This window comes from Urtica dioica, chromosome 8 (genome assembly GCF_054948205.1).
Source record: "Urtica dioica subsp. dioica isolate 48M chromosome 8, U.dioica_male_clone48M_v1_H2, whole genome shotgun sequence".
NCBI classification, from domain to species: Eukaryota; Viridiplantae; Streptophyta; class Magnoliopsida; order Rosales; family Urticaceae; genus Urtica; species Urtica dioica.
In genome coordinates, this window is record NC_142763.1 from 32,565,246 (window position 1) to 32,583,501 (window position 18,256).

At 37.5% G+C, this 18,256-nt stretch overlaps 1 protein-coding gene across 1 annotated transcript; it reads right to left on the reverse strand.

Moving 5' to 3' along the window:
• Nucleotides 1–1,877: 1,877 nt before the first annotated feature.
• On the reverse strand, nucleotides 1,878–2,761 carry NPQ6 (YCF20-like protein (DUF565)). Its single transcript, XM_089624210.1, has 2 exons — nucleotides 2,638–2,761; nucleotides 1,878–2,534 (listed from the first exon to the last, which is right to left on the reverse strand). The coding sequence occupies exon 2, from the start codon at nucleotides 2,521–2,523 to the stop codon at nucleotides 2,053–2,055; it is 471 nt and encodes a 156-aa protein (XP_089480336.1). The 5' UTR covers nucleotides 2,524–2,534; nucleotides 2,638–2,761; the 3' UTR covers nucleotides 1,878–2,052.
• Nucleotides 2,762–18,256: the final 15,495 nt, after the last annotated feature.

The following is an 18,256-nucleotide window of genomic DNA, read 5'->3' on the forward strand; positions in this document are numbered from 1 at the left end:
AATCAATTAGTTTCAAATGGTTATTTTGTATAATTTCTCCTTTAAAAAATCATTAAGGAAAATAATTATATATCATTTATAAAATTGGTAGGTATTTGTGAAATAAGTTTTAAAAATTGATATGCCAAGTAATTTGTTTTAAAGGATATACCCGTAGGATAAAACCCGCAACGTTATAGTTGTATATTCACTTCTATAACCATTTGACAATGAGAGACAATGGAGTTAATGGTTTATTTCATCATTAATCTCAAGTCTCAAAACTCTCAACCACCACCAATGACCAATTTTTTTAAGGGGAATTTAGTCCTTTTTGTGATTTGAATGTGGTCATCATTTAAGGTACGACCCGTGAATAAACTGTTGAAAAAAAAAATTATACAATAATTACTTCATGAAAAGCACTTAGTTCCGAGAACGTAATCCCGAGAAGTCCGAGTGTCTAAGCAATATTATCTCTAAGTACAGACGAATCTAATAAAAGAAAGCAAATAAATGAGGGTGCTGAATGATATGTGAAACTTTAGACTAATGTTTTGCATGCAAAAATGCGAGTGAATCTTCTTTAGCGTACTTCTTCTCTATTTATTATAGGTAGTTTTGGGTCGTGGACGTGTGGTGATATGCCCCACGTTCTTGACAGTTATTAAGTAACCGTTCTCATTTCGTGTGTAGTGGGTGGTTATTCCTCGTATGCTCACTATAACTGTCGATGTGAGCGTTTTTGTTTTGATCTTACACGTGTTTGTTTTGACTAGTTTTTGACCTACCAGCTTTTCTTATTTTCGAACTTCTGTTCGGTAGGGATCGTTCTTTCCTTATGAACGGATTGTTCCTTAACTTTTATGAGTAGGTGCTGAATTTCTTCTATTCTTGATGCCTCCGAGTAGGTGCTCAGATTCAAACATTTTCTTCGCTTCTTCCTTGTTTGTTGCCTATTGTTTTAGTAATTTTCTTATCAAATAAAATAATTATAACATTTTTTTAAACCTTCTTCTTCCTTCCTTCCAAACAACCGTTTACTCTCGTCTTCTTTCTTTATCGCAACTCCATGTTTACCGACAGCCCCAATTTGCTGAGGAGCTTTGGGAGAACATGAGCTCAATAACTGAGCTGAGACGTGGCAAACCAGCCGCCGCCGCTACCTAAAATTTCATCGCCATATGTGTTTCAAAAGCCAAAACAGTTCACACACACGTACACAATAAAAAAAAAACAAAATGAAGAGAAGAGAAGAACTCTTGCCATAATGATAAAGCATGCAACATAATAGTATAGCCAGTTAAATACAATTCGGAATTCAAAATTACACATTAATATAAAACCTTACAACCGAATTGAAAGACTTCCTATCAAACAGTGTCCTCTAAGACAATATCTCACTCCCAGAAAGTGCTAAAATCAACGGCAAATGCTTTTCCTGGGATAAGAGATGAACAGTGTACACCGATTCTTCCGAACTAAAATTTTGGGGCTAGAATACGGATATGGAGGTTTGCTTTGGTGTCCATGTTGAGAAGCTATCGTTTCCCTTTTATAGGCCATCAAAGCCGCTCAGTGCTCGGGGTTTCAACTGTTTAGGCTCAATTCAAACAGTGCTCACACAGAAATGTTGTTGTTTCAGATGAAGAAGAAGACACGATTACGTCGTTCACTTCATCTGAATTATTACAAACCCGCATAGAAAAGCTTATCAACCGAATCTGGTGAAAATGTTCTCATCTCTAATAGTAAAAGAATACCTAGTCATCATGTAAACAGCTTGACCACAGGACCTGGAATTGATAGAAATAATTCATTGTTGGATTCAAATCAAAAGAATACTTGCATAACAAAGGGTCGTCCACAGATTCCTTTTTTCTAGTAAGCGCATCAGAGACACAAACAAGTAACTACAAATACCTAAAAAATGGAACGTGATTTTCAGGCGGCTGTAACAGAATTTACAGTAATGCGAATAATCATAGTTCAATCGAAGTCTAGGGTTACAAATTCCCGATTCGATTTACAGGTTAAAGCATTTCAGCTATACACAACTAGAATTCTAATGAATCAACTTGCTAGCTTGAAAGCATCGATGAAGAGACCGTAGGTGAATCCCATCTTGAAATTGTTGAGAAGAGCGACCGGGAAAGTGATTTTGGGGCGGCTGTAGTAGAACTTGGTGACGTACTCAGTCAAGAGGACGCAGAGCACGGCGGCTATGACGTCGTTGACTCCCAGAGCGCCGAAGGAGAGAGAGATGGTCTGAGCGACGTAGAAGCCTCCGAGCAGAGAGATCCCGCCGAACAGGGCTCTCCGGGACGGGCTTCTGAAGTAGTTTCTCGACAGCTCCGGGACGATCCTGATTATGTCCACCAGTCTCCTCGGCCCTCCTCCTTCGCCGTTCTCTTGCACAGCTCGGACGCCGGAGCGCCGCCGACGAGACGGCGAATCTACGGCGAATTCGCCTCTCTTTTGGGGTCTCCGGGAGAATGTGGCGAGTCCGATTGAGGACGATAATAAGTTCACAGAGTGTACCATTTTTCAAGAGACTACACACGCACAAAATAAAATAAGAAAAACAATTGCTCTCGTTATTCTTTTAACGTAATGTAAATAATGGATTGGTTCTCAGTTTACGATTTCGATGCAAACCTTAAATGGAAGATAGACCGATTGTCGTCGGACTACTCCCGCCGAGAGGAGAGCAAGGGGGTTTCTGTGTTTCAATAAAGTCGTTTTTTAAGTTTTTGACTCTTATATGGCCAAAATGGTAATATGAGCTTTTGGGTTTTGTTTGTGTCGATAAAATATTTGTAAGTAGTATTTTTAAACTTTATTGGTGTGTAAGAAAAATAAATATACACGAGGGATGCATATAAATTTTTTTTAAATATCAGGAGTAAAAAATTTTTTTTTTTAGATATTATGATTTAAAAATAGCGGTGAAATTGAAATTTAATAGAACTTGGTAACAAATTGAAATTGTTGTTTTGTTTTTTTGTAGTATCTTTTATCGTGTTTGGTCCGGATTTTAATCATGTTTAAAGTAATATTTTTATTCTGATTTGTACAAGAACTTCGGTTCAAATTGTACAATTTTATTGCTCTATCTCTAATTGCTCACATTTACTTTCACAAGCAAAACCCACACTAAATTTAGTTTTTTTTAGGCGAATTGAACTTAGTTTGACTTATCGGCCAACCTACGAAATATGACTTACAAAAGTGAAGAAGTTAAAATTCAACATAACGCTACCAAAAAAAGACTAAGCTAGAACCAAATGTTCGAGTATTAAGCCTTGTAGCCCACCCAAACTTATGCCGTTATTAGCTCGTCCAAGCTCTCATTCCAGTCTCGTGCACATATTAGCTTATCTTGTCATATCGCACTCATACACTCTGCAAAACTACATTTTCTTTTTCTCAAGAATCAAGTTATCGCTGTGCAAGATCATGATGCATCTCATATTTACCTACACTATAAACCAGGATCAAAGGTCACCCCATTTCACATGCATATTGTTGTAATTTCACGAGTTAGTCATGACTTCTTAGTCCATTGTCATTGTCCATTATTGAATACCAATATTAATTACTCTAATGTCAGTATAAAGAACATATTGAATATCGTCAAAAGTTGTCAGAATTAATCGAATTCAAGGGCAACATCAACTTTTTTAGAGTCATTGTTGCCCCCAAAGAGTTGCACTTGCGCTTAAATGCAATTAATTCTGGTGGAATTCAATATTTTTTTTAGTGATAAAGTTCAAAATGAAGAAAAAATTGATTTAATGCATTTTTCTTAATGATCGCCAGAGATCATCGAAGTTCGTCGGATGAGTGAGAACCGAGAGAGTTAGAAAGACAGAGAAGTTAAAGAAGTGAGATCATGAGAAAAAAAATCGTTTGAAATGAGTTATATTAGTTTGAAAAGTGGTATATTTCTTTTAATATTTTGCGAGATTTGTGCTTTATCATGTTGAATATGCAGTTTTTGGAAATTGGAGCATCTCGTGGGAGATACTCATCTCATTCCTACTCGCATGGCTGCGAGATACATGATCTTGCGCGGGACTTCAACCCGTGGTGTTATTTTTGTTCAAAATATGACAAAAGTCCATTTCTTTAAAGCATGTAAATAGAACAAATATATTTGTATTGCCTCATCTACTACCAAAACCATAACTTTTTCCAATTTCTCACCAAAACCATAATTTGGACAAAAATGCCACTAACTCAAATGTGCAACTACCCTTTTACCCTCCACTTAAATTTTTCTTACAACCCACACCAACTCTCCATATCCCGCTCATATCTCACATTAATCCATGACACACACTCTCTCTCTCTCTCTCTCTCTCTCTCTCTCTCTCTCTCTCTCTCTCTCCGTCGGTCTCTAAAACCCTCGGCGTCTCTACCCCCACGACACCCAAACGTCACGCAGAGCCAAACGCCTACGAGACCCAAACGCCCACGAGTTCGTCGTCCAAGACCAGCCCGCGCAGAAGATCGTCGTCCAAGACCAGCTTGCACACAAGGTTTGTCTCGCATTTCTTCATTTCGTGGTTCAAAAAGTTCAAGTTCTATATCATTTTGATAGTTTAAAGAGATTCAAATGTTCTGTTTGGTCTGGGTATGTTCACCAGTTAGTATGAAATCGTCAACAGAGTTCATCAATTGTTGACTTCAGATGTCAACAGTGGACGTCAACTGTTGACATCTGAAGTCAACAAATAATTAACAACTCTGCATATGCTTTTTGTACGCAGTGATGACGGCTATTTATTTATTATTCAGGCACAGTGGAACTTGGGTTGAACCTGGTTGTTATCATGAGAATGGATCTTTCGGAATCATGGTGCCGTATGAAGTTAACTTCGCTAGTTTGATGCAAATCATTTACACGAATTTGGGCAAATCACCATCCACTCATACCATTGGTGTTGCATACGCGATGAGTGGTGCCATGAAACCTGTTGAGATAACCAACGACGCTACGTTAGAAGGTTATTTATATTTGAGGAAGATGAGAGAAGATGACACGGAGAAATTACAATTGATATTGGAAATAAATGAAATTTCATCCGAGCTCGATTCTCTAGGGGTTGGATCCACTCGCAACAGCCGTGATAGTGGTTGCGTTGGAAACCCGCCTAGAAGAGTTTCCGACATGCCATCCATACCCGAGGAGGGGTGTGGTTCGATTCCAACTCTTGATTCGGTAATTCGTGGTACGTTCGGATTGGATGACATTAGGTTGTCAGACTATGAGACACAACGACAACAACAACGACAACAACAACGACAACAAAAATGCTCTCCACCACGAAACTCGCCTCCACCTATTGTTGTCAATGGTGCCCACAAGAAGAGTTGTAGTCTTTATATTGTACATTTGATGTAATAAAGTCTCATGAAGACTCTTGCTTGTAATTGCTTATTCATTAATAAAAAGTTGAAACGTTCATTCATTCCTCCTTGTCTATTTGAAGCTTTATGATAAAACATTAGTCTTTAGTCCATAAACAAACTAAACAACTTACGAAGAGACAAATGTAGATTTGCATGAACAAACTCTTCGTAGTTTGCTTAAAACGATATATTCGTAATCTAAGGGTCAAAGGACTATTGACCTCAGTACGATTGTTAGGAAAATCTATGATGTCTGGTTATGGGACATTGAGAGTTGGAGACTCTATAGTTCTTCTAGGTATCTTCCGAAGGTACTGAATTGACCAGTGCACTTCTAGAGACAAGATAAGAACAAACCATTTAACCTCTTATGTCTCGAAGTCACTACGTATGAATTGCATCATGCTTACCTTAATCCTGAAATGAGACATGTCATTTCACAGCTTACGTATTCTCATTTGAGAAAGTCAGAGTTCGGACTCACTATGTGATTCCGAACAGGACCTATTGGTGAAATACTAAGTTGTGAAGATGTCATGAGTAACTTGTTGTCAATGGTGCCCACAAGAAGAGTAGTAGTGTCTATTTATGTACATTTGATGTCATATAGTCTTACGAAGACTCTTGCTTGTAATTGCTTATTCATTAATAAAAAGTTGAAACGTTCATTCAATCTTCCTTGTCTGAAGCTTTATGATAAAACCATAGTCTTTTAGTCCATAAACAAACTAAACAACTTACGAAGAGACAAATGTAGATTTGCATGAACAAACTCTTCGTAGTTTGCTTAAAACGATATATTCGCAATCTTAGGGTCAAAGGACTATTGACCTCAGTATGATTGTTGGAAGAATCTATGATGTCTGGTTATGAGACATTGAGAGTTAGGAACTCTATAGTTCTTCTAGGTATCTTCCGAAGGTACTGAATTGACCAGTGCACTTCTAGAGACAAGATAAGAACAAACCATTTAACCTCTTATGTCTCGAAGTCACTATGTATGAATTGCATCATGCTTACCTTAATCCTGAAATGAGACATGCCATTTCACACCTTAGTATTCTCATTTGAGAAAGTCAAAGTTCGGACTCACTATGTGATTCCGAACAAGGCCTATTGGTGAAGTACTAAGTTGTGAGTCTGTCATGAGTAACTTTGTGAAGTTCTCATAGATATGGAATTCATGTACAAGATTGCTGAAATGCAATGTATGTCACCTCATGCTTTGTTCCTTGGAGTGTGAATAAATGAACTGGCCAGTGTCCAAATTGAGTCCTGACTCTTTTGGATGAAACAATGTGACTTGTTAGCTCCTCGTCAATACGTTGTTTCTAACTTATTCACAAGCGACAAAGGAGTTGAGGAAATAACAGCTAGAAGGGTAAAATGGTAATTTAGTAAATCCCGACTAGCTGATGACATTCATGAAGGGTAAACATAGATAATATTCAGTGGATCCGCTCATCATAATTAGGTCGAATTCTTGAGTAGAAAATAAATTCATTTGAACCGAGAGATTTTCAGTGTCAGCTCTTTAGTGGAGTCAGTTGGCATTAAGCTAAACTTGGAAAAGGTTTGTGAACTTTTGAGTCCAAGTGTTTAGCTAAAGCTTTGTTCATTTGGGTCCATGAGGTCACTGTCACGAATCACATCGATAGGAATAGTTAAACTGGAAGCTAAGCCAAAACAAGAACGAAAATAGTTAAAAGGGTATTTTTGTCTTTTGAGACAAAGGATGAAATGAATGTCAATAAATTTTTTGACAAGGTCATTTTGTGACATGTTTCACTCGGCCATGACTTGATCATTGGGCCTTGTGAATTAATTTCATTTCATAAGAATTTTATTGAAAATTCTTAATGGGCATTTTTCATGTTCTCATGAATAAATGAAGAAGCTTCTAGAAGCTCCTTCTAGAGACATGTTGGGCGCCCAACATACCTAAGGAAAAAGAGTTTATTTTGTGCATGAATGTATTTAGATACTTGCCAAAAGAAAAAGAGGAAACAAATTTCCCACACAAGCATGGGGAATTTCGGCCAAGAGACTAATAGGCAAGCCAAGGAACAAAAAAGGAAACAAATCCTAGCCTTCTAGAAGGCTGCCTTGGGCGCCTAAGAGGAATGGGAAATAAGGGTTATTTTGCTCATGAATATGTGATATTCTATAGAAGAGGAAACTACCTTATTGAAGGTGAGACCTCTCCTATAAATAGGAGCCTCATTTCCTCACAATTCATTCATCCAAGTTTAAGAGATTTGAGAGACTCTCTCTCTAGAACTTGGCCGAAGTCCTCTTCTCTTTCTCTCTAGTTTATTTTCGGTTTTCTCTTGTCTTGGCACCTAGGTCCTCACTCGACCTAGCGTTTAGCTCTGCGACTTCGAGACTCGTTCTCAAGTCGTAGTGTTTAAAAGTGCCCACTCACTAATTCCTTCTTTTCGAGTGATTTAGTGATAGAAACTATCGTGGTTGCTCGAGTTCCCGAGGAAAGAAAAGAGAGACGTGCTGCGAGGGGAGACGAACGTTGCCAACCTTCCAAAGGCTCATCAACGTTCAAGCATCAAAAAGGTTAGTAACTTTTATAGCTCATATTAGTTTTTATTTACATGCATATGCTCTTGTCTAGGTTAGTAAAAACTAGTTTTACTTAAAAAGAAAATTTTTAAAATTCCGCCGCTTAACGAAGCGTTAAACTTTTTCTTAAACCCTAGATCGATTCCAACATAACTTTGTGAAGTTCTCATAGATATGGAATTCATGTACAAGATTGCTGAAATGCAATGTATATCACCTCATGCTTTGTTCCTTGGAGTGTGAATAAATGAACTGGCCAGTGTCCAAATTGAGTCTTGACTCTTTTGGATGAAACAATGTGACTTGTTAGCTCCTTGTCAATACATTGTTTCTAACTTATTCACAAGCGACAAAGGAGTTGAGGAAATAACAACTAGAAGGGTAAAATGGTAATTTCGTAAATCCCGACTAGCTGATGATATTCATGAAGGGTAAACATAGATAATATTCAGTGGATCTGCTCATCATAATTTGGTTGAATTCTTGAGTAGAAAATAAATTCATTTGAACCGAGAGATTTTCAGTGTCAACTCTTTAGTGGAGTCAGTTGACATTAAGCTAAACTTGGAAAAGGTTTGTGAACTTTTGAGTCCAAGTGTTTAGCTCAAGCTTTGTTCATTTGGGTCCATGAGGTCACTGTCACGAATCACATCGAGTAGGAATAGTTAAACTAGAAGCTAAGTCAAAACAAAAACGAGACAAGTTTTACGAAAATTATCAAAAGGGTATTTTTGTCTTTTGAGACATAGGATGAAATGAATGTCAATAAATTTTTTGACATGGTCATTTGATGACATACATCACTCGGCCAATATTAGTTTTATTGGGCCTTGTGGATTAATTTCATTTCATAAGAATTTTATTGAAAATTCTTAATGGACCTTTTTCATGTTGTCATGAACAAATGAAGGAGCTTCTAGAAGCCCCTTCTAGAGTGGATATGGGCGCCAACTACCCAAGGGAAAGAGAGAATATTTTGTGCATAAATGTATCAAGATACTTGCCAAAAGAAAAAGAGAAAACAAATTTCCTATGCATGGCATAAGGGAAATTCGGCCATAAGGGTCAAGGGAGAAGCAAATAAAAGAGGAAACAAATCCAAGGACTTGTTTGGCAAGTCTTGGCCGTGTGACTCTATGAAGGAAAAGGGAAATTGGCTCATGAATATGTGATATTCTATAGAAGAGGAAACTACCTTATTGAAGGTGAGACCTCTCCTATAAATAGGAGCCTCATTCCACACATTTCATTCATCCAAGTTTTAGAGATTTGAGAGCTTATCTCTCTAACTTGGCCGACTCCTCTCTCTCTCTCTTTCTATTCAATTTCGTTTTTGGTTTTGGCACCTAGGTCCTCATTTGACCTAGTGTTTTAGCTCTTCGACTTTAAGACTTGTTCTTAAGTCGTAGTGTTTAAAAGTGCCCACACACTAATTCCTTTTTCTCTCGAGTGATTTAGTGATAGAAACTTTCGTGGTTGCTCGAGTTGCCGAGGAAGGAAGAGAGACGTGTTGCGATGGAAGACGAACGTTGCAACCTTTTCCACAAGCTTCTCAACGTTCAAGCTTCTAAAAGGTTAGTAATCTTTAATGCTCATATTGGTTTTATTTACATGTGCTTGCTCTTTGTCTAGGTTAGTAAAATCGTTTTACTTGTTAAAAGAAAATTTTTAAAATTCCGCCGCTTATCGAAGCGTTAAACTTTTTCTTAAACCCTAGATCAATTCCAACACCTATAAATTCCCGATCCCCTCATCCACCACGAAACTCTCCTCATCCACCACGCAACTCCCCTCCTCCACCACGATCCCCTCCTCCACCACGCAACTCCCCTCCTCCACCACGCAACTCCCCTCCGTCACCACGATCCCCTCCTCTACCACGCAACTCCCCTCCTCCACCACGATCCCCTCATTCACCCTCACAAAACTCCCGTCCTTCATCACCGTCTACGCCGAATTCACAGAGCGTCCCAAGTTTATCTACTAGGAAAGGCGCAAACATGGATGAGGCTATTATTTTAGATGGTCATTCCCCCGTATTTATTGAGCGACATGCATTGTACAAGGATAAACACTACTACAAATTCAGTTTTCCGGTGCGCAAGACTTTTGGGTGCGATTTTTCGCACCTAAAAGTCGCACCAATTGACGCTTTTAGGTGCGACTAGTCGCACCTAAAAGTCAATTAAGCATCTAAAAAATTTCGCTGATTTTTTAACTTTTGGGTGCGAAAAGTCGCACCCAAAAGTCCGTCAAAACTTTTGGGTGCGACTTTATCGCACCCAATAGTCCATCAGAACTTTCCGGTGCGACTTGGTCGCACCCAAAAGTCCAAAACATTTGAGCGGTCACATTTTCCCTCCTTTTTGTCTACACGAAATTGTTTAATATATATTAAAAAACAATAATTGGCCCATATAAATACCCTAGGTCATTTCTCTCTCCTTACCTCACCACTACACCGCCTCATTTTTCTCTCCCTCTCTCCTCATCCGCGTCTCTCTCTCCCTCTGCTTCTTTTCTCTTCTTCAACTTCACCTAACAAACATCACAGTAAAGAAAAAAAAGAGGAAAGAAAGTTATCGACCAACTTCAGATCGAGCCCAGCTCTAACATACGAGCCACACCGTCGATTCAACTCCACCTCTGTGTTCCTTGATTTGATCTCTTATGGAGTGGTTAGTAAGTTCAGCTTTATATTGTTCAATACTTTGTTCGAAATTCGTTCAAAGAAAGCTAATCTTTGTGATTTCATTGGACATTCATACGAAATGGAGATATTATCTTTGTAATATTTAATCCTTGAGATTGTGTGTGTGTGTGTGTGTGTGTGTGTGTGTTTGTGTGTGTGGTTTAGGCGGGTTTGGTTTTCAGAGAAAGGACTCGAGATTGGCGTTTCAAAGAAGAGTCTCTTGCTCGGCTCAGCCGCCGCCAGCCTGGCCCAGACGAGCTGTTCCCGAATTGGGCTGACACTCTTGGGATGGGCCCAAGCCCATCTCCATCGTCGGCTCCACTGGCTCTATTGGAACCCAAGTAAAATGCCACAATGCTGTGGAAATCAAGACATACAAGCTATTATATCTATGGTCCAGATTAGTTCTTTAGGATTCGATTTTTTTTTGCTGAGTGTGTTTTCTTGTTTGTTTTCAGACATTGGATATAGTCGCAGAGAATCCGGATAAGTTCAGAGTCGTCGGACTCCCTGCCGGTTCCATTGTGACGCTTCTCGCTGATCATGTTTCCTTTTTTTTCTGCAATTAAATCAGACAATGTGTTTTTGTGTGGGGTTTTGAATTTGATACATTTTTTTTAAAAATATTTATTTGGTCAACTGTGCAGGTTAAGAGGTTCAAGCCTCAGATTGTGGCGGTGAGAAATGAGTCGTTGATCGGCGAACTAAGAGAGGCCATAGCCGATGTTGAAGAGAAGCCCGAGATCATTCCCGGCGAGCAAGGAGTCATCGAGGTGACTTGAATGTCTAAATATTATTTGTGATCAGAGGAAATAAGCTAAATAAAAAAAATATTTTCTATCTGAAGCTTTTGAATGTAAATTCCTCTTTCTCAGGTTGCCCGGCACCCTGATGCGGTCACGGTTGTTATCGGAATAGTAGGCTGTGCTAGACTTAAGGTGAATATTGAATTAATTTTATTATTATTATTATTATCATTATTATTTTATATAATTATCAGCTGAAAAACGACTTCAGGGATTCTTTTGGTTAATAACAACTTACGAATGTTATTGATACTCTCAAAATTAAACTACTCTATGATTAAAGATAAAAAAAAGTAACTAACTGTAGATCACGCACCGACGAACGAAGAACTTGTGTGTGTGTTTGAATTTTGAGTGAGTGAGTGAGTGTTTGAATTTTGAGTGAAAAAGACATAAAAGTAAATGATGTTGCAGAGCGCGAGGAATCTTGTGTCGGCGATGAAAAGGGGGCGCGGGCCCCGAAAACTGAGGGTGAAGTGGGCCCCAGAGGTGTATGATCCGATCCCGACATCCGTGTCTCATACCACCCCAAGAAGCAGTAGCAGAGCAGCAACAGAGGTGGCAAGAACAATAAGAAGAAGAAATGCAGAGACAGAGACAGAGACAAAGCTAAGAAGAAGCAGTCTCGCAAGAAAGAGAGGCACAATGACGTTACCAATTCCTCCTCGCATTGCGCCTCTTCCTTGATCACCAACTACTCACTCGCCTTGTGACCACCTGTAACTATGACTCTGCTCTGTGTGTGTCTGTGTGTGTAAGTAAATAAAATACATATGAAAGACTCAGATTGCTTATATTATATCCTGTGTAAAACATTTTGCTGTAATAATACAGTATAGTTTCAGGGATGTATTTCTTTATTTTGTCTATGTAAGAGATATTTATTTCATGTTAATTAAAGCATTATGAATCAAGTATTTTTTTATATTGAGAACTTATATTTTTAATTGATGCTTTGCCTTATTTTTTTATATTTTTATATTGAGAAATTATATTTTTAATTGATGCTTTGCCTTATTTTTTTTCAAACCCGAAATAGGAATTCAAGTCACTTTTAAATAAACTGACATCCAAAATACTGATATTTATTATGTTTTCATAGATTTGACGTCGCTTTTTAAAAGAGCGACGTCTAAAATACTATTACAGTAAATTAACTCTCACCTATTTATGGCGGGGATGACTTTTGGGTGCGACTTTTCGCACCCACAGCTTTACCCGCCAAACTATTGGGTGCGACTTTTCGCACCCAAAGCTCTACCACCAAATTTTTGGGTGCGAAAAAATCGCACCCGATGTTTTTCCCCCGCCTTTTCAACTATGTTTTATGTACAGTTGGGTGCGATTTTGGGTGCGAAAAGTCGCACCTAAATGTCGCACCCGAAAGTCATGACTTTTGGGTGCGACTTTTCGCACCCAAGACCTTTAGGTGCGAACTTTAGGGTGCGAAAAAACCGTACCTAAAGTCGCACCCAAAGGTATCATTGGGTGCGAAAATTGACTTTCAGGTGCGAAAAAAGTCGCACCTGTTGCTATTTTTTGTACTAGTGAAAAAGACTTTACAGAAACACTTGATGTTGTTCGCCATAAACAATAACTTCACGTATAAGACAAAGAACTCGGACAAAAATGCATTGCATGTTGTTTGTCTGGGAGAGCATTGTAATTGGGCTGTCCGGGCCGTGAGAAAGGCTAACACGCCCATTTTCCAAATTAGAAGGTAAACTCTCTTTGTTGAATTATGTATGAAATTGAAATAGTGTAATTAGATCTCTGTTTTTTGATATCTACTTTCAATTGTTGACATTTTATGTCAACAAACAGAGGGCTAATTACTCACATATGTCAGTTGTTGACATCTGATGTCAATTGTTGACATCTGATGTCAACAATTGATATTAATGTTGAAACTAAGTTTGTTTTAATTTTCATGTTTTAGGTTCGACAACGACCATAGTTGTGCCCTGAACATAAGACAAGGACGTCACCCGCAAGCAACGAGTACTTTAATAGGAGATGTTGTGAAGCATAAGTGTATTGATCCAAGCGTGGGTATGTGCAAACCGAAAGAGATAATGAACTACAAGCAAAGGGATTACGGGGTGTCTATGTCTTACAAAAAAGCTTGGCGTTCCAGAGAGCAAGCTCTAAAGTCCCTCTACGGCAATTCCATGGAGTCGTACGCATTCTTACCTAAGCTAAGGTACATGATCGAGACTAAGAATCCAGGTTCTTTATTTGACCTCGTCACTGGTGAGGGCGGCGTATTTATTAGTTTTTTCATGTCACTCGGCTCATGGAGAACGGGGTGGAAGTATGTAAGACCCATGATTATCGTCGATGGTACTCATTTGAAGAACTATTACAAAGGAACGTTGTATACGGCGTGTGGGATGGACGGAAACATACAAATTTTTCCACTAGCCTACTGTATTGGTCCTTCAAAGTCTAACGAAACTTGGATTTACTTCTTCGCCAAATTGAAAGATGTAATTGGGGAACGGGAAGAGCAAGTATTTCTATCTGATAGGCACGCTGGCATAATCAATGGCATCAAGACGGTATTTCCGAACTGTGATCATGGTTTTTGCATGTACCATCTTCACGGTAATTTGAAGACTACTTTCAAGGGGATTACGAAGGAGGTGAAGTGGAAATTTTACGGTGCGTCGAAGGCATACACTCATCGGGAATTTGAAAGTTTCATGGTCATGTTGGACGCTGAAAATCCCGAAATACGACGATACTTAGCTAATGATGTCGGGTATCAAAGGTGGGCACGATGCATGTTCAGGAGAAAGAGGTACGGTATCATGACGAACAACAACGCGGAAGCATTGAATACATTAAATGTAAAAGTCAGACAATTTCCAGTTTCGAAGTTGATGGATTGGCTGAGAGAGAGAAGTATGAAATGGTTTTATGAACGTCGAGACGCTGCGGCAAAAACAAACACGCTCCTGACAAAAGTATACCAAGCCAATGCAGACAAGTACATTGCATACGCTGTTCGAATGGAGGTAAATGGTTTCCGACTTGTTTATTTCATACGCTAATTGTGATTTCAGACTTGTATTGACAAGATTTTGATGAAGTTATGTTTTCTACTAGGTGAGGCCATCTTCAGTCGACGAGTTTGAGGTCGTAGACAGAGAGGGGATTGTATATGCTGTTAATTTAGAAGAGAGGACATGCTCATGTCGGCGATGGCAGACTCATAATTTTATTTGTCCACACGCAATCGCAGCATGTCGAGTACGTAACCGTCAAGTTGAGAACTACATTTCCGAGTTCTACTCTACGGAGTATTTGGGGGCAACCTACGCAGGTGTACATCATCCTCATGGCGACATTTCGAGTTGGAATATTCCCCCCAAGGTGGAGAATATCAAAGTTCTTCCGTCTCAACACAAAGCACGTACCGCCGGTAGGCCCAAAAAGAGAAGAATACCCTCTCAAGGTGAGGACATTATTAGGCGCAAGTGTACGCGTTGCGGGCAAATTGGCCACAATCGTCAAACATGCAATAGTGCTACTCCTTTGTCCACGCAATAATTTCAGACTTCTTTGTGATTTCCACCATTTCAGTAGTGACTCTTGTTGATTTCTTAGTTTATTGAGAAATTTATTTGTAATCTCCGACTTGTATGAAGATTTTAGACATCTAAAGTCAACTGTTGACATCAGATGTCAACTGTTGACATCTAGATGTCAACAGTTGACGTCTATTGTTGACATCTGATGTCAACAATTGTTTGTGATTTCTTATTGTTCTTCATTAGTTGTGAGGGAACTAAACAATTGATGTCAACTGTTGACATCTAGTGGATGAATTTAAATTTAGTTCTTCACTTAGGCATGCAATTCACAACATTACAAATATATAAAACATAGTGTAAATAGACATATTAAGCAGTTTCAAGCATTCAAGTCATACAAAAACCCATACACAAATATAAATATTACGAAGTTTAGACAATGATGTGGGGAATTCATCGTCAGAGTCATTTCTTGTTGATCCTCATCCTCCTATAATAGAGAAGTTCCTATCTCTGGGTTTTCAGTATAAACAGTCGTGTCCCCTTGGGCACGACTTCCATAAAATCTCCTTTTTTCTTCAACTGAGTCTCCCAGTCGTCTCCGATGATTTCTTTCATAACACTTTCGAGGCACATGATCGGACCCGATTCAGTTTCACTACAAAAAGTATTCAAGTACCATATGTACTCAGCCTGGCTCATTTGAAACTCCGTGAGTTGTGCATCACCGAGTTCCGATCCGCTTGGCTTATTAAAATCAATTGACTACAATTTTAGTAATTGTCTACAATTATAGGTATGAATGTCTACAATCATAAAAAATAATAACAAAAAATCAGTTTTGCTTGACATCAAAATGTACCTCATCTTTAGAACATTTTCTCTTTCGGGGCTCGAAGTCGTCATAGCTTGTCACCGGAGATTCAATGGAGTGTTTTTCTAACATTTCTGCATTTTTTTTTACAATATTAGAGTCAACAACGTTCATTAGTTGTTGACATTAGATGTTAACAATGGACGTCAACTGTTGACATCTAATGTCGACAACTGATGATAGAAATTGACGTCTAAACTCTACAGAGTTCATCAGTTGTTGACATTAGATGTCAACAGTTGAGGTCGATTGTTGACATCTAATGTCAACAACTGATGAACTCTGTAGAGTTTAGACGTCAATTTCTCTCATCAGTTGTTGACATTAGATGTCAACAATGGACGTCAACTGTTGACATCTAATGTCAACAACTGATGAACTCTGTAGAGTTTAGACGAACCTTGTGCGCGACCTGACCTTGGACTAAATCTGGAGTTTTGAGTTTGGCGTTTGGATCTCGTCGGTGTTTGGGTCTGGTGGCGTTTGGGTCCTCGGGTTTTAGACAGCTGGTGCGAGAAAGAGAGCTTTGGCGTTTGGGTCTCGTGGGCGTTTGGGTCCTCGGGTTTTAGAGAGCTGGTGCGAGAAAGAGAGCTGGTCATCGGGCTCCTGGGTTTCTTGGGTCTGGTGGCTTTGGGGTAAACAAAGAGAAAGAGAAAGAGAGAGAGAAAGAGAGAGAGATCAGGAAAAAAACAGTCCGACGAGGGGACAGAGAGAACGAGAAGAGAGAAGAGAGAGTGGGAGAAAGAGATAGATTGACGGGAAGAGAGAACGAGAAAGAGGAGAGATAAGACTGACGCGAAGAGAGAGAGAGAGAGAGCGCCAAATAGAGTGGGGTTGGTGAGTGAGATCGTTTTTGAAATTTTTTCTAAAAACTGTTTTACCAAACAGTAAGATTACAGTTTGATTTTTGCTAACAGTAAAAACAGGCTTAAAAAAACTGGGCCAAACACGCCCATAATTATGTGGTATTTGCATCTTATGTCACAAATTGGCAATTCAATTGCAAATAAGTCACACGCAAAAATTTTAGAAAGTTTTAGAGGAAGATGAAGTGATTTTTAATGAGGTATTGTAAAAATTCAGAAGACATGGAGTAACTAATAAAAATATTAAATGATGAGAGAGAGTAATTTGAAATTTGCACATGTGACACGAATGTAAATACGTGACACAAATGCAATTTTGACAACTTTGTGACACAAATGCAAAAAACCGACGAATTTGTGACATTGACGCAAATTTCCCCATAATCCATAACATAGTTAATAAGGAGCAACTTTGCATCCTGGAGCCGCCACGTGGCGGTTTTTTTTTTTTTTTTTTTTTTTTTTTCGCCCCTTGGCCTTTGTTTTTTTTTTTTTTTGTCCTTTATTTATTTTATTTTAATTTTTCCAACCCTTGGCTTTTGATTTTTTTTTCCTTTTGACACTTATCCTATATATTTTGTATAATTTTTTTTTGTATATTATAATCATAATTACTAATACTATATTATACTATATTAATAACATACATTATGTATATGTTTATATATATATATATATATATATATATATATATATTATTTGAAAAACTATGTCGTATTAATATTATACGTAGATTTTATATTAATATACATATAAGAAACTTTTTAAATTGCTATTTCTCTATATCTTTTTTTGGATTTTTTTTTTGTCCTTTATTTATTTTATTTTAATTTTTCCAACCCTTGGCTTTTGATTTTTTTTCCCTTTTGACACTTATCCTATATATTTTGTATAATTTGTTTTTGTATATTATAATCATAATTACTAATACTATATTATACTATATTAATAACATACATTATGTATATGTTTATATATATATATATTAACATATACATAATGTATGTTATTAATATAGTATAATAAATACGTAGATTTTATATTAATATACATATAAGAAACTTTTTAAATTGCTATTTCTCTATATCTTTTTTTGGATTTTTTTTTTGTCCTTTATTTATTTTATTTTAATTTTTCCAACCCTTGGCTTTTGATTTTTTTTCCCTTTTGACACTTATCCTATATATTTTGTATAATTTTTTTTTTTGTATATTATAATCATAATTACTAATACTATATTATACTATATTAATAACATACATTATGTATATGTTTATATATATATATATATATTATTTGAAAAACTATGTCGTATTAATATTATACGTAGATTTTATATTAATATACATATAAGAAACTTTTTAAATTGCTATTTCTCTATATCTTTTTTTATTTATTTTATCAAAATTTAACTTCACCTGTTATTTAACTAAATTTTTTTTTCTCATAATACTTTTAAGAAATCTGACAGGTAAAAAAACATGTAGTATTTTGAAAAACTTTGAATC